Genomic DNA, 17,747 nt, shown 5'->3' with positions numbered 1-17,747 from the left:
GAAATCTGCTTTATGTTAACACAAAAACTGCTACTTCAACTCAGATCTTCCAGTGACTGGTTTATCAGGGTCTCCTCCTTTTCCTTGATTATCTCCAAACAAAACATAACCCAACTCAAAACACACACGCATCAGCACCACAGTGGTGTCCTATTCTCTCCCAACAATATCTGTGCCCATGGCAGCTGAAGCTTCACCCAAAGCCCTAATGAGGTGTACCTAAAATAGTTTCGTCCCAAAGCTCTTAGGTGGCAGGAAACAGGTCTGGAAACAGATGAAGGGTCTGAAGAAAAGGCAAGTGGTCAGGGTCAATCAGGAGACAGAGCTGCCAGCTAGTCTGTAGAGAGGTCCAGCTGATTTTTAGTTGAAAAGAAAATGTTTTAATACAATATGTTCTGATCATACTTTCCCCTCTCCTCCAATTCCTCCCAGATGCTCTCAACCACTCCCTCTCTTTCTTTAAAAAACAAGAGAAAAAAAAAAGAAACCCACATACACGCCACAAAAAAAAAAAAATGGAAACCAAAATATATAAGCAGGAGACCAATGGACCAAACCAAGCAATCTGAGACAAAAGTCTACAAAAATACCATTGAGTTCATTTTGGGTTGGTCAACTAGTGCTGGGCATGGTTAATAGACCTTGATGTGTAGTTAATATACCCAGTGAGACTCCATTGGAGAAAAGTTAGTTTGCCTTTGCCAGTGGTACCAATCGGACATAGCTTTCAGCGTAGGGGTAGGAGCCTGTGCTGTGGATATCGCTCTGTATAAATAAAACTTGAGCTACAAGCCTGTGTCCACATCCCCCTTTCAGTTCGGGGACCTCATCTGGCTTGAACTTGTGCAGGTCCTGTTGATGCTGCCAGTGTCTCTGTGAATTCATGTGTGCATCAGTTCTGTTGTGTCTGGAGGGCATTGTTTCCTTGGAGTCCTCCACCACCTCTGGCTCTTACAATCTTTCTAACTCCTCTTCCACATAGATCCCTGAGCCCTGAGGGGAAAGTCTGATGAAGACATTCTATTTGGGACTGAGTGAGAGCTCCACCTTCATGAAGGGAAGAAACAGGGAGGCAAGAAAGACTTCATCAAATCTGAGTGATGAAAGATGGTCCAGTTGCTACATGGAAATGCAGACAGACCGACCTTTCAGGGGTGACAGAGCCATGTGTGAGAGCAAGCTCTTGGAAGACCCAGAGCTTCACTATAGTTCCCAAATCAAAAGTCAAGAAACCACGGTAATGAGTGTGGAAACTACCGGGAAATAAGGCGGAGTATTTAAGTCAAACCACCTGACTAAACGTGGATGCTATAGTCACTCCCCTCCAGCAGGCCCAGTGACAGACCTATAACAACTACCTACAAAATAACATGTTCCTTGATAAAAGGTTCTTATCCAATGGGCAGGCTAGATTCCAAGATAAATCTATCATCATCTTGCAATTTTAATCCCAGTGGAGATGAGGTGACTTTCCCCAAGAGTGCGGAAACAATGCTGTCTTTGTCTCCTGTATCCTCATCTTCACCATGGAATATTCCATTATCAAAAAGAGGCAAGTAGCTTGAAAGGACCACATGGCAGTGAGCGGGACCAAAATACATTATATACACATTCGGAGCCCATTATTTTGTTAAAGTCATATATACTAATAAATGTATAGAAACTGATTTTAAATGGAGGGTCAAATTCAGGCCATTTGCAGCATCCATCCCTCGAAGGGGCTAGATCTTGGCAGACCACAGGCCAAATTCAACCCACTAGCATGGTTTTGTTTTTATTCTAAGCCTCAGATTGATGCTTTAAAAGAAATTAAGCACTGCTTTTAAATTAGAAAAATTAGAGAAATGTGGATGTTTTCTTCTCTTGAAGCAGCAGAAGCACCAGCAACTCTGGGCTTTTTTTCCCCACCGAAACCATCATCTAGCACCAAGGGCAAGCCGGTCCTCAGGTCGGCCTCACCTACCACTACAGACGCTGACACAGCATCTGCCTTAGCCTCAGCAAGGAGTGGCATTGACTCTCCTTCCCTCTGCTGGCCAAATCCCTGCAACTGCAGGAAACTGCCAGATCACTCCAGCCTGTTTATTATCAGCAGCAAACAGATCTTTGACACTGGAAAACAAAATGCATCTCTATTCCCAGCCTTCTCCCAGAAGCAGATGGTACGTGTTTGAGAGATGTGAATGGAATTTAACAGACCCACCACTTCAAACAGTGAGAAGGGGGTGCTGAATGCTGACTTCTCTTGTACTATGTTACACCTTAGGCTTATTTGTAAACTCAGAATTGATTGCTTTATATAGCACATTTTGTTTCCCCCGCCCTGAACATTTAAAATATTAAATAACTTCCCCACCATGTTTCTAAATATGATTAAAACTTTTTTTTGTTTTTGTTTTGTTTTTTTTTTGTGTGTGTTTTGGTTTGGTTTGGTTTGGTTTGGTTTGGTTTTTCGAGACAGGGTTTCTCTGTGTAGCTTTGCACCTTTCCTAGAACTCACTTGGTAGCCCAGGCTGGCCTCGAACTCACAGAGATCCTCCTGGCTCTGCCTCCCGAGTGCTGGGATTAAAGGCATGCACCACCAAGGTTTTGCCACATAGCCCTGGCTAATCTGGAACTCTCTATGTAAACCAGATTGGCTTGAACTCACAGAAATCCACCTGCCTCTGCTTCCCAATTACTGGGATTAACGGCATGGGCCACCACGTCTGATGATTAGTGTGTTAAGTCAGGCCTGAAGTATCCATGAATTACACTGTATTTATCTAAGATTTTGATGTTAGACACCTTATCCCATCATGGTACTCATAACATCCATAGAAGTGCTGAGTGAGGAGAGGGAGACAGAGACAGAGAGGAGAGAATGGGGGTTGGGGAGGAGGGGAAGATAATGAAGTAAAAAAAGTGACGGGAAAAGGAAGGGAAAGAAGAAAAGGAAAGGGGAAAATAAAAAAAAGGAAACAGTGTGGTGGTTTGAAAGAAAATGGCCCCCAAAAGAATGGCACTGTTTGAGGCGTGGTCTTGTTGGAGTAGGTGTGGTCTTGTTGGAGGAAGTGTGTCACTGTGGAGGTGGGCTTTGAGGTCTCATGTGCTCAAGCCATGCCCAGTGAGGCAGACCATTTCCTGTGGTCTGCAAGCCAAGATGTAGGACACTCAGCTACCTCTCCAGCACCATGTCTGCCTGCATACCACCATGTCACACCATGATGAAAATGAACTAAATCTCTGAAAACGTAAGTCACCCCCAGTTAAATGTTCCTTATGAGAAATGCCATGGTCATGGTGTCTCATCACAGCAATTGAACACTAAGACAGTCAGTCACTACCAGCACGTAGGAGGGTCTCCATTACTGAGTTACTGCAATGGAAACCCTCCAGGCACACAGAGCAGCCACCACCTCATAGGGCACTCCCAATCTGCCTGCAAAGATTTTTATAACCACACCAATTCAATTCACTTGGACCAGTGTATTTTGACAGATCCGTTCAGTTAGATCTCTCCTCTGTTTTCCGGATCCCCACTTAACCTCCACTCTCCCATCCAGCAGTAGGAGCAGCCCAAGATACAAAGCACCATGCCCATTTCCTGCAGTTCAAGTGGAAAGTGATGCTCGCCAATGCACCTAAGCAAAGGCTCGCAGGACATCAGCTAGTTCGGATCAGTGAACTGAGGATGATCACTCTCACAGAAATTCTGCTTCCGTCACTTTAAATACAACTCGGAACCCCAGCAGAATGCCTGCCCACTAAGCAATTAATTAATGCAAAATAGAAATGGTTTTGTGTTCTATGCGCATGTGTTTACAGTGAATGCGCCTTAGTCTTTTGAACTCCCCTAAATCCCCTTGGGCCCTTCCAGGGGACTCATGAGATGAAACTGTTTCCTAATCTTTGCCTTTCTCATCGCTCCCCCTGCACACACAGTGGATTTTTCTACAGGTTGCATGATCTGTGATTCTGCAACAGATAATGCAGAAGACGGGCTTTATAAACACGTGCAAGAACACAAAGCAAGTTGACTCTTTCTCACTTAATGCTTCTTGAAAGTCTATTTATTATGAAAACATCATTACTTGTATTAACCTATAACGGGTGGATTGTTGTTTTAATTTTAAAAATTGTTTATATACATATATGTCTGAGCATGAGCTTATGCACCTGAGTACAGTACCCTCAGAAGCCAGAAGAGGGTGTCTGATCCCCAGCCACTAGAGTTACAGGTGGTAGTAAGTCTCCCACCTTGGGTACTAAGAATTGAATTCGGGTGTTCCTCTAGAGCAGTACACACTCCTAACCACTGAACCATCTGTCCAGCCCCTTGTCAGTTTCATAAGAACCAACACCTCCAGCTTTGGCTTCTAATTGCATATTAGGAGATGTAACCTACGCCACTGTAGAGGGGAAGGCAGAGAATCAAGAGCTGAAGGCCATCCTCAGCTACACGATAAGTTTAAGGTCACATGAGTCCCTGTCTCAGAAAACAAGAGCCCAAACACAGCTCCAGCCTGGATGCCCCTATGAATGGATAAAGCAATGCGGTATGCACACACAACGGCGTTGTCCTCAGCCATAGGAAGAGTGAAATAATGCCCCCTTTAGGCAAACGTCATTAACGCCAAGTGAAGTCAGCCCACCTGAATAGCTGGAAAGACAAATATGTACTCTTACATGAGGAATCAAGATTTAAACACACACACATCTATCTAGATTAAAATTAATAAAATATCACACAAAAGGAGAAGGAAGACACTCAGGAATTGGGAGAGGGAAGAAAGGCAAAATATTGCAGGTTTTCTCATTCACAGAATCTAAATTTAGCCATACTAATAGACGCACACAAATACATTTGCATGTGAAATGAAACCAGTGAAGACAGAGAAGAGGGACTAAAAAGCAGGGTGGAGGCAAATGTAAGCTAAGTCCAATGATGTATACTATGAAAATAGGTGTGGGGGTTCAAAAGAAAATGGCCCCCCAATAGAGTGGCACTGTTAGGACATGTGGCTGTGTTGGAGTAGGTATGACCTTGTTGGAGAAGTGTGTCACTGTGGGGGTGGGCTTTGAGGTCTCTTTTGCTCAAAATGCTGCCTAGTATTTCAGTCCACTGCCTGCTGCCTTCTGATCAAGATGTAGCCAGCACCACGTCTGCCTGCACACCGCCATGCTCCCTGCCATGATGATAACGGACTGAACCTCTGAAACTGTAAGCAGACCACGCCAGTGAAATGTTTTCCTTTATAAGAGTTGCCGTGGTCATGGTGTCCCTTCACAGCAATAGAAACCCTCACTGAGACATTGTAATCTGTTATTTTGTACGCTACCTGAATAATAAAACTATTGGGGGGAAAACATTAATTCAATCAGGCATTAATTAAAATATCAAAATACGAAAGTGGAAATGCTTCAAATGTTACCTAGAAGGTAATAATTCCCCATCAAGCCTTGGAGACAATGGAGGGGTTGGTTGTCTGACAATAAATAGAGACATAGTATGACATCAGTCACCGTTAAGGAAACTGAGGCACGCACGTTACCCAGTTTCCCACAGCTGGCTAAGTAGTGACTGCGTCCAACCCAATGCTAAGTCTAGAAGCCAGCAAACACTTCTGCTGTCCTCCACTGCACATGTGAGCGCCGGAGCGGATCCAGTTTGGGTTCTAACTCGGGAGATCGGGGCCCCTGGGGCCTGAGATTCTGTTTGTCTAAGAAGCTGCCGGGCCAGGCTGCCCTGCCCCTCGCCCTCCAACCAGTCAAGACTGTATGTCTCTCCTCACGGATGTCGTGAGTTTTTTTCTAACATGTGGAAGGGATGGAGGAGAAGTGAGGTTGTGTTTGGGGGGGGGGGGGAGTGGTGATGGTGGAGATGGGGGTGTGGGAGCGTGGGTGTGTAGGCGCACACACGTGAGGCACACCCAAGAAGTCAGAGGAGAGCTTTGGGAAGCTGACTCCTCCTCCACCATGTGGGCCTCATTTTAACCCAGGTGTTCATTTTCCTTTGTATAAATATTCCTATGCTGATTAAAAGTTCTTCAGTAGCTCCATTATGTCCCATTCAATCGTCCCTTGTCTTCTCGGGGGCCTCGCCTTTCATGCTACTCACCACACTTCAAGCTGCCTTCTCCCCCAGCTCGGCTGTAGTATTTTAAATTGTCACAAGGGGGCGCCGCGCACTCATCTCAGGCTCCACTGCCGCGCTCTTGGGGATGCTGGGCGAGCGTGCAATTTTACTTGAACACAATTACAGTGACAGGAAGCTGGGAAAACAAAAGGCAGGGAGCTACGTGAGTCCTGCCACGGATCCCGGGCTGCACGCCCTACTGTCGCCCCGCTGCCTTTTCTCTCCATCTTTAGAAATGACAGAATCATCGCGACTGTGACAAGAAGGGAAGACACGCTCCAGCAAGCTCTTAACGCCTTGCCATTGTTGCCTAGCATCACTTGCTGCTTTCAGGTGAGGATGCTCCGTTCTAAGGAATGATTTGGTGTTTCTGAGCAGGGACTGTACCCAGCACTGATGGGGATGGCTTGGCTGACGTGAGATCATTTAAGAACACACCCATCGTCCCTGGCCCACCTTTTGTCTCTCACATTCAGAAGAGAACACTGCCCCTTTAAAACTGTTCGTCCTCAATACTGACTACATAGAAAGTTACTTATATTGAATGTGGTGGCACACTCCTTTAATCCCAGCACTCAGGAGGCAGAGGCTGGTGAATCTCTGTGAGTTCGAGGCCAGCCTGGTCTACAAGTCGAGTTCCAGGAAAACCAAGACTGTTACACAGAGAAACCCTGTCTTGAAGAAAAAAAAAGAAAAAAGAAGACTCCCACCGCCCTATAAAGTCAAACACATTAAATGTTGTCTCTTTAAAAATATCCGGTTTTTTAAAAGTCTCTGTAAAACTCCCAATCTCTTATTTTTTTTAAGTTTAAAGTCTCTCAACTGTGGGCTCCTGTAAAGTCAAAAATAAATGAAATACTTGCTTACTTCAAGAAGGAAGAACCAGGGCACAGTCAAAATAACTCAGTATCTGGGATTTCCTCACCATCTTCTGGGCTCCTCGGAAGGGCTTGGGTCACTTCCCCGGCTCCACCCTCTGTGGCTCGCACAGCGCACAGCGTGGCTTTCAGGCTGTGGCAGGCTCCCCTCCACCACTGTTGCTGTTCTTGGTGGTCATCCCATGGTACTGGCATCTCCAAATCCTAGAGCCGAGGAGACAACAGGGCTTCCTTTTCACCAATAGCCTGGGCTCTCTTCATGACGCTAAGCCTCAACTTCTCTCTATGACCACTTTAATCCCGGGCCTTCAGCTACTAGGGAGGTTGCACCTTCTCCCCGGCCTCTCACAGTGCCAAGCCTCAGCTGCTTTTCATGACCCTTTCATGCCTTCAAAACCAGTACCACCTGGGTGACTCTTACACTACCAATTAAGCGGCCCGTGCAAGGCCACCTCTGGAGCACAGCTGTAGGCTGACTCTGAGGAAACTCTTCCCAGATTACACTTCAGTGATTGCTGGTCTCTTCTTAATCACTGTTAATTTCTTACCTCCAACCAACCAGCATCTGGTCTCTTGTTAATCTCAGTGGATTGTTCTGCCCTAGCTAAGCAGAACCCCAGATTCTCAACTTAAAATGATAGAGTCTATGAGTTACTATGATCAATCCACATGAGTCTACTTAATGAGTAATAGGGATTTATTAAGATATAAATTGAGGAAATACACTCACAAATACAGAACAGAGTAGACAGCTGAAGTTGTCCTCTGATCTGATGGAAGCGAATCCACCTCCCAGGTAGGTGACCCTTCTCCCTCTCCTTTTAAAAGGTCATGTACAACAGCATGACACACCACCTCCTTTGGGACCTACAGCTCAAGGTCATGGGCGGAACACACACCACTACAATAAATGACTCCCAACTTCCCTCTGGAACATCGCAAGCCAGGCCTCCACTGTCCACACTGCTCCCAACATTATCTTCCAAGCTCACCAAGCTTTGAACACTCAATGGCTTTTCTAGCCCCGAGTTCCAAAGTCCTTCCACAATCTTCCCCAAAACAACATGCTCAAGTCTGTCACAGTAATACCCCACTATTCTGGTACCAATTTCTGTCCATTTAATTAGTATTGCTATTGCTATGATCTCTGATGAAATACCATGACCAAAAGGGGAGGGGTTTATTTGGCTTACATAGTCTATCGAGGGAAATTCAAAGTCAGAGACCAAGGAGGAGTACCACTTCCTGACTTGCTCTCTATGGCTTGTTCAGCCTGCTTTCTTGTGGACCCCAAGACCAGCCAAGAGACGGCACCACCCACACTTGGCTGGACACTCCCACATCAATCACTAAGAAAATGTCGGAGCTGGAGAGATGGCTCAGAGGTTACAAGCACTAGCTGCTCTTCCAGAGGTCCTGAGTTCAATTCTCAGCAACCACATGGTGGCTCACAACCATCTGTAATGAGATACGGTGCCCTCTTCTGGTGTGCAGGCATGCTTCCAGACAGAACACTATACATAATAAGTAAGTAAATAAATAAATAAATAAATAAATAGGTAGATAGATAGATAGATAGATAGATAAATCTTCTTTAAAAAAATGCCCTTATAGGCTAGAATTTTACCTTACCAATTACATTCATGTTCATTGGCCTTCGGGAAGCAACATATGACCTCAGTATAGTTTCCTTAGCAACCTTTTTAAGATAACCTTAAGATCTCCAAAGTGCTCTCTATGACTAAAGACAGTGAGGTACCATTGTCTGAGAAGCCCACGGTCACGCTTTCAGGTGTGTCTTATTTTCTCCCCAGGTGTCTTCATTCTCTTAAACCTTCTGCCTCTTTTTCAAAATGTCTGCTAATAACCTTCAGCTCTACTTCATACTGGCTTGTGCTAAAATTTTCTTCTGCGTGGATACTAAGGATCTGGTTTTACCTGAGCCAGGGTGCCTGATTCGGGGAACTCCTCAGGTTTGTGGGTGACAGCTGAGCTGGGTCTCTATCCCTGCTGCTGCCAACAGTACAGAGTGGGATCCCATCAAAAACCATGTACAGGGGTAGAATGTATTTGGAAATATGCAGATGGAGAGATCTGGGAGGCATCACATCTCATCTTTGCCACAGCCTCACCTGACAAGTACTCTCCTGCCTCTAGGCATTTAAAACTGTTTTTCCTTTGTATTTTATTTTTACATACAATTTTTGAGACAAATCTCATCTAGCTCAGACTAGCCTTGAACTTCTGCCTCCGCCTTCTGCATCCTGGGATTCTAGGCTTGTGGCACCAGCCCCAGCTGCTTTTCAAGATTCTAGGAACCATGCAGCCCATTAGTTTCAGAGAGGGACTTTAGGGCCACAACAGTAGATGAGTGGGACTTCAAAAACAAGAGCTATGATTCCACCTCAACACCTGTTTCACGTGGTCTAGACCCCGACCCCCACCCCCTTATCTAAATAAATTTCATCTGGGGAAGCAAGAGTTGTCTCTGTTCAGCAACTAATCAGTTTGGTAACTATAAGCAGGTCACCAGCTCTGTGGCACCTGTTTCTTCTATAAAATGTTTATCACCCCCTCCTCTATCTAATTAAAAAGGTAGGAGCCAGGCATGGTGATGCACACCTTTAATCCCAGCACTCTGGAGGCACAGGCAGATGGATCTCTTTAAATTCAAGGCCAACCCGGTCTACAGTTCCAGGACAACTAGGGCTGTTACACAGAGAAAATCTGTCTTAAAAAACAGAACAACAACAAAAAAAAAGGTTAGGAAGATAAAAAATTAGAGACATTTCCATTTTTCAACTATAAGAGGATAAAATAATGCACAAAGTAGAATGTTGGTGAAACTGTTAGACTTTTCCTTCTGCTTCAACACACACCTTTACTGAAAAGGAGAGCTATTTCAAACTTGCTTTGTTTCAATGAACTCAGCAGAAAGGGCGATTAACAAACATTTTGTACCCAGGTGGAAACATTTAGCACGAGGTTCTACAGCTTTTCTTCTCCATCAGAATAGCTATTCTTTCTTTGAATTTTTTTCTGATACATTTTGTCATTGGCAATGCTGAAAAATAATGTTACCTATGTAAATGAATGCCAATCAGTAAAAAAATGCTTCTGAAAAAAAAATTTATTCATGAGGTGGCCACAGGGAGAGATGGGAGAAGTCACATCTTCCTCCTAGGGCTATTCTGAGGCATGGAGAAACTTCATCAGTTAATACCCATGGCCTGCACAGCAGATGGCATCTCCAGATCACAAATGGGATGCACAGTCATCTCAAAGAGGGCAGTGTAACTTCCTTCTCATGCCACCAAGAAATTAAAGGAGTGAACACTGAACACTTGGAGCTTGTTAAGTCTGGGGATGATAGAAATGTGTGTCAAGATGCCAGGGCCCCACTGGGTTTGGTAACCATGGAAACAGCTCCAGTTTGCCGAAGAGATCATCACACAGGCTGGCCACTGTGGCTAGGAAGGATAGGAAACTGTAACATTATTAAACCTGGAATTATACAATTAGATAAGTGAATTCTGTAATATACAAACTATAACTCACTGAGGCTACTGGAAAATATGGCAACAATTACTACACAACAGGGTCGTATCAATAGGCTTTTGTGATTTCTTTTGTTTGTTTTTGTTTTTGAGACAAGATTTAGTTATCAGGGGGTGGCTCAGTACTTAAAGAACCTGCAGCCCAAGCCTCTGCAACCCCCATCGCATCCCAAGAACCCACAGAAAGGTGGAAGTGGAGAACCAACTCCAGAAGGCTGTCCTCTGACCTCCACACATGCTCCACGGTACTCGATGCCAACCACCATGCTCAGAGTAATAAAGAAAATACATTTTGAAATTTAACTTAAAGTACAAATAAAAAGATTTATAAAGAGCGTGGTGAGATGCCTCCGTGACTGAAGGGTTCTGCTGCACAAGCCTGACAACCTGAGTTCAATCAGTAGAACCCACATTAATGTGAAAGAGAACTAACTCCAAAGTTATCCTCTGACCTCCACAGCTGTGCCAAGGCACACCCACAAATAACACACACAGAGACACACACACGTGAAATCCACAATTACAACAGAAATGACAGGCATGCGCACACAAATGTGTTCTGTATGTTGTCTTGTGGAGTGGGGCACAGTGGGAGCAAGCTTACCCCCCACCCCAAGCCTGTCCCAGAGATGTATGGAAGGGTAAGATTTGTTATTCTTGTCCATTTGGTGATGTAACTTCTTTCAGTTATTATTTTAGTTTTAATAAAGGGCTCAGATTTGAAAGGAGGTGGTATGGGTTGGGGGAAAGCCAACAGAAGGAGGACACAATGTGAGACAAGTCTATTTTTGTATTTTAATAAATGTTCAATTTTTAATTCAATGTCAAAAAATAGTAATAGCTCACTATGTAGCCCTGGCTAATCTTGAACTTGTACTGCTCCAGCCTTCAGAGCACTAGAAATATGACAATGTACCACATTGCTCTGGCTATGGGTTGTTTTCAACAACTACATTGGCCTCCAAATGATAGAATATATGTATCATTCTAGTAAGGTCACAAATAGAAAAACAAGACACCTATATCCAAAAATAAGTTTATTAGATATGGACCAGGACGATTCTGGGCCCATAAAAACATCTTGGCACTTGCTGAGAAGGTCCTGTTCTCCTAAGACAAACCTAAAAGTGACCCATTTCTTCTTCAGTGTGGATAGACCCATCTCCAAACAAGACGATGATGCCAACAGCTCCGATTTTTCATCGTTTTATCACCACTTCTCAATTTTCAAGGGTACTTCTTGGCAACATTGAGGTAGGTCATGGAAAGGTTACATGGTAGTGAGGCTGGAGAAATGGCTCAGTAGTCAAGAGCACTGACTGCTCTTCCAGAGGTCCTGAGTTCAATTCCCAGCAACCACATGGTGGCTCACAACCACCTATCATGAGATCTGATGCCCTCTTCTGACATAAAGTTGTTCATGCAGACAGAGCACTCATATACATAAAATAAATTAATCTTAAAATGATTAAGCCAGAAAAGCCAGGAATGCTGTCTGCCAATTCCCTTCCTTCTAGATCTTTCTCTCTGCTCTTACCTCAGAATAAAATGTATCTTCTGCCTGGGGCTACTTTGCAATCTAAGAGCAAGAAAAATCTTTACCTCCACCCCAAATAACTATTTTCTTAAAAAAATAAATATAAGCCGGGCAGTGGCGCATGCCTTTAATCCCAGCACGTGGGAGGCAGAGACAGGCAGATCTCTGTGAGTTCAAGGCCAGCCTGATCTACAGAGCGAGATCCAGTACAGGCACCAAAGCTACACAGAGAAACCCTGTCTCAAAAAAACAAAAACAAAGTAAATATTCACATTAATTAAATTAGCACATTCTGAATAAACAATCGAAGGTAAATTGGTACATTTAATTGCTCAGAAAACTCCACAATTTTAGAATATTCTCATTACCAAAAGAAGGCCCATTGTGCCTAGTTGTAGCTCAGAGGATCTCTTCCATCATTGGCCCTTTCCACCACAATTCCACCTCCTAGGTATGTGGGAACAGAAGCAGAACCCTAAGCCCGGCACCACGGCCAGCTTTCTTAGCCGATGGACTGTTGAGCACCAGCTCAGGGAACGGGTTTCGTTTTTGTTTTTTTAAGATTTATTGGTTTTTATTTTACATGTGTGAGTGTTTGCCTGCCTGTATGTCTGTGGCTTCCAGGGTTTTTGTTGTGCCCTTTTCTTTCCCTGGAAAAAAAAAAAACTTCAGAATTAGTACTAGGACCCAGAGGTGTGACTCACAGCCTGGCCATTCTGACCACTACTACTAGAAGTGTATGAGCAGTCACACTCAAGTGGGACACTTCTCCTGCTCCCACCTGGCACTGTCCTTTAGGCCTTGGGCGTTTTAGGTCACACTTTCTCCATGGGCCTGTTAGGGAAGTCAGTCTCAGGATAGACTGTACTGTCTGCTGTTAGGGAAGTCAGTCTCAGGACAGACTGTACTGTCTGCTGTTAGGGAAGTCAGTCTCAGGACAGACTGTACTGTCTGCTGGTTATTCCTGTCTGAGTGACACCAGTTCTTCTACTCCCCTCCAGTATCCACTGCCTGGGACATCCCAGTTCATCTGAGCTTTACTTCCCCCAACCATTTTGTTACTGTGTATTTTTTCTGATATGTCTTGTGGGGGACCAGTCCCCCACCATTATTTACCCCAGGGACTCTTGAGGAATGAGGGATAAGAGACTTAGTTAGAAATAGAGGGAAGAGAAACAGAGAAATGCAGGATAGACTCGAGTGAGCCTGGATCCTTATCCACCAGCCCAGAACTTTATTCCAAAGGTCTATTTATAACAACGCCAAGGGGTGGAGCAAAAGACCTCCACCTTGCTAGTTACAGTCAAGTGTAGACCCTTCCAAACACCTGCACTCAGGCCCGTGGTCCAATCATCCTCTCTATGCAGACCCACTGGGTACCGCCAGTAGGAAACCTGAAAATGGGCTCCCACGACGTCTGTACAGGTATGTGTGTTACCGTGCCTGTGGAGGACGAGGACAACTCTAGGGAGTCCATCTCAAGTGACTCGAGTTTGCCAAGCAACTGCTTTTACCAGCTGTGACACCTTGCTGGCTTTCCAACTTTAAAATGGTACTTTCTTTCAAATCTCCTAAATGTCTTCAACATAAACACTCTGAAAAGCTTATCACTTGGCTTCCTCGCCATTACGTGTTGAAGTCTTCTTAGTATGTAAACCAGTTCAGAGTTCCAAAAGAACCTCTAGAAAATTCACAATAAACTTGGGTCATCCACAATTGGGTTGAAAAGTCCTTCTCCAACTTTTTCACTATCCAGCTGTGCTTGCTATCAGCCAGTTGTTCATGGAACCGATTCGGTAGTGAGGGTTGGGGAAAGGAATGCTCCTGTCTGCAGAGGAAAGAGGGGAGGAGAGAGCACTGGTTAAAGTGAGGGGCCAGTGGCAGCAGTAGCAACACCCCATAGGAACTTGGTAGAAGACTCTTGGGCCCCGTCTAGACCAACATCAAGCTATCAGATCCTAACCCATGTGAAAACTCAAAGGACTTGAACTAGCTGGAGTGTCTACTGAATTACAGACCACAGTCTGTACTTAGAAATCCAGTCAAGATTTTAGAAATAACTGGTTGAAAATACCTTCTCTAATGATCTCCCCTCACCCCAGGGGAACATCCCTACTTACTTGTACGTTTCTCCTCATTTATCATTTATGGGAATGTGTTATCACTTTATGAAGCTGGTATTTAGTATTAGACTTGCTAATGAGCGGTATCAGCACACTCCTGCTGCCTGTCAGTCCATGCAGTTACAGATACACTATGTGCAGCACAAAAGCTCAGCAGCCAGCCTTCCATTGTCAGCAAACAAGCAAGGGGAGGGTCCAGAGGTGTCGTCAGTGTGGACGACAGAGGGCATTTTTTTTCCTTATGCAAAAGAGCAAAGAGAAAGATCAACCTAAACCAGAAGCTAACCTCTGCAGGGAGGAGCTACATAGGAAAGGCAACGCTGACAGCTGTCTTTGCTGACTCCAATTCCAGCATCATGAATGTGTCGTTTGCTCATCTCCACTTTGCAGGAGGGTACCTGCCATCTGACTCCAAGGACTGGAGGACCATCATTCCGGCTCTCTTGGTGGCTGTGTGCCTGGTGGGCTTCGTGGGAAACCTATGTGTGATTGGCATCCTCCTTCACGGTGTTTGGAAAAGGAAGCCATCCATGATCCACTCCCTAATTCTGAATCTCAGCCTGGCTGACCTCTCTCTCCTGCTCTTCTCTGCACCTGTCCGAGCCGCAGCATACTCCAAAGGTGTTTGGGATCTAGGCTGGTTCGTCTGCAAGTCCTCTGACTGGTTCATCCACATGTGCATGGCAGCCAAGAGTCTGACAACTGTTGTAGTTGCCAAAGTGTGCTTCCTGTATGCAAGTGACCCAGCCAAGCAAGTGAGTATCCACAACTGCACCATCTGGTCAGTGCTGGTGGCCATCTGGGTTATAGCCAGCCTACTTCCCCTGCCAGAATGGTTCTTTAGCACCACCAGACATCACGGAGGCGTGGAAATGTGCCTCCTGGATGTGCCAGCTGTGGCCGAAGAATTCATGTCAGTGTTCGGTAAGCTCTACCCTCTCCTGGTGTTTTGCCTTCCTTTACTTCTAGCCAGCTTTTATTTCTGGCGAGCTTATGGCCAATGTAAAAAACGAGGTACGAAAACACAAAACCTTAGAAACCAGATTCGTTCAAAGCAACTCACAGTGATGCTGCTAAGCACTGCCATCACCTCTGCGCTTCTGTGGCTCCCCGAATGGGTAGCCTGGCTGTGGGTATGGCATCTGAAGGCTGGAGGTCCGCTGCCACCCCAGGGTTTTATAGCCCTGTCTCAAGTCCTGATGTTTTCCATCTCTACAGCAAACCCTCTCATTTTTCTAGTGATGTCTGAAGAGTTCAAGGCAGGCTTGAAAGGTGTATGGAAATGGATGGTAACCAGAAAGCCTGTAAGTGCCTCAGAGGTTCAGGGGGCACCAGCTGGAAACACAGAGGCCCTTCCTGACAAGATTCCGTCTGCAGAGTCCCAAACATCCATTCAAGAGACAGACAGACATGGCTTTCCCAACTCTAGCAAAGAGAAAAATGACAAGGCAGTGGCTCCCACCCTCCCTGACGTCGAGCAGTTTTGGCATGAGAGGGATACCGTCCCTTCAGCAACAGACAATGACCCTATACCCTGGGAACATGAAGGCCAAGAGACAGAGGGCTGTAATTAGTGGACTTAATTTTCAAAGAAAAAAATGTGATTATTGTATTTACTTGTACTATTGCTTAGCCATATTGCTGATTTATAAATTACCATTAGAAACTGCAAAGATTTCTTTCTGCATTCCCAAACTATACACTCTGGTAAGCAGAATGGCATGAGGTGATTATGCTTCAGAATTCTCTTGTCTTAAGAACTCATTAGAAGTGTTACGTAAAGTAATGATTGTGCTCACAGTAACATTTCCCCAAGGTAGCCCATAAACACACCCCTGTACTGCACTGGCTGGAGTAGTTAATCACTGTTTCTTCCTGAAACTGCTGGCCTCACGTCAGCAAGTTATATTTCACCTAAGCATAGCTCAAAATCTACATCTACTTTGGCTTTTGTAAAGTGTAAATTTGACTTGTAAGTTCTCGTTTGCTAAGTACACGTTAATATACTTGATGAAAAGTCCATATAATTTTCCTGAGCAAAATTTACAAAATAATGAATACATCTTCTATTCTGGACTAATTTCAAACCATGGCTCTTTGGGGCCAAATTTAAGTAAATTCAAGTCTTGCCTTACAGTATAAAAGCTGTTTCAATCCTTAAAAATCTACCTGAATTAAGTTTTGGATTCAAAGTCTGAGAATATTAGTAGCCTAACATGATATTCTACATCATAATGCAGAGAATTTTCAAACAAATGTCCCTTCTCTTCCAAAACAGAGTATTCTACAAGCTTAAATTTATTCTCCTTGCTCTGTTCTCTAAGGCAGACTGTAAGCTGAAGATGATACGGGTATTAACTATTGATTAATAGTTATAGGCAAGCACAAAGGAGAATGATGGGACTTTTCTTGTATCATCAAACTTGGAACACCCTGAACTTTAAAAATATCACAGGGCTTCTAAGATATAAAAATAATCAAATGTAACAAAGTGTGGAATAGCACACACTGGCAGAGAGAGAGAGAGAGAGAGAGAGAGAGAGAGAGAGAGAGAGAGAGAGAGAGAGAGAGAATGAATACCCAGCAGATGCTAACAGGAAACTTAGAAAACAGAATGGTCACAAGGACAATGCAAAGCAATGGACAATATAAGAAGCTTCCGAGTTCCTAGATGTGGAAAATTTGAGTAGAGCAGAATGCAGCACTGCCAGTAATTGTGCATTCCTCCCCTTTAAATATAAAAAGCATTAGACACTCATGATTTTCAATTGCTTTGTTAATGGAGTTTTGGGGTGTTCTCCTGTTGGGTACCTCTGAGAAGAAAAATGCCTCTAAAACAAGCAATGGAGGAGTTTGGAGACTAATCTGTACAATACAAAGAACTGTTTTACTATAAAAGGTTGTTCAACACAGCAAGACAAAGCTGCCTGCCTTCTCACTTGTTTCAGCACAAATTGTATTTGAAGTTCTCATATTCAAATAAACATTAGTTTAGCTGAAGAATCCAAAATAACTACTTTGTGAATCCAGTTACATGAGGGGTTGCCACCGACAGTGAAAAGCAGGAAGCAAGCTTTTGTTTTATAGACACAATATGTAGAGTGTAAGCTTCAAGTATATGACATCTCAACCGGTAAAGAAATAAAAGCAATGTTTTACTTCTGACAGGTGTTAGCGACTTAAAGCTGTCTGTGTCTTGAATTAGCATTTCAAAACCATCACTCAGAACAAGAGAGCTTTATGAGGCAGCCTGAGGATGACAATGTCCCAGGTTTCTGGGTAAACTGCAGAGAAAGTAACACCTTAAGCTACAGATAAAACAACATATAATTATTATGAATCATTCATTAAGAACATAAGTCCTGCTCTGATCTAAAACTCTGCAAGGGAAAAATTGACTTGTTCCTTCTAAGAACAGTCCACACAAAGAATTTATGCCCTAAGTAGGACACAGGAATGCCCGTCAAGACTTCTTTGCTCTTTTCTACTGTGACAGATGGACAAATGTGCAGACACTACCACATGGAGCTCAGA

At 44.2% G+C, this 17,747-nt stretch overlaps 1 protein-coding gene across 1 annotated transcript; it reads left to right on the top strand.

Annotated features, from left to right (window-relative positions):
• The first annotated feature begins 13,490 nt into the window (after positions 1-13,490).
• Positions 13,491-15,787, top strand: Gpr151 (G protein-coupled receptor 151). Its single transcript, XM_059246733.1, has 2 exons — positions 13,491-13,515; positions 14,508-15,787. Exons 1-2 carry the CDS (start codon positions 13,491-13,493, stop codon positions 15,785-15,787), a joined length of 1,305 nt encoding a protein of 434 aa, XP_059102716.1.
• The last annotated feature ends 1,960 nt before the right edge of the window (positions 15,788-17,747 follow it).

Source organism: Peromyscus eremicus, chromosome 19 (assembly GCF_949786415.1).
Source record: "Peromyscus eremicus chromosome 19, PerEre_H2_v1, whole genome shotgun sequence".
Lineage (NCBI taxonomy): Eukaryota > Metazoa > Chordata > Mammalia > Rodentia > Cricetidae > Peromyscus > Peromyscus eremicus.
Note: the sequence above shows the minus strand (reverse complement) of the source record. Positions and strands in the feature narration are given on the sequence as shown.

Coding starts and splice junctions, on each gene's coding strand:
- Gpr151 (XM_059246733.1), top strand. CDS start 13,491: ATGGGCTCCCACGACGTCTGTACAG. Junction 13,516..14,507: donor CTCCCACGACGTCTGTACAG/GTATGTGTGTTA, acceptor TAACCTCTGCAG/GGAGGAGCTACATAGGAAAG.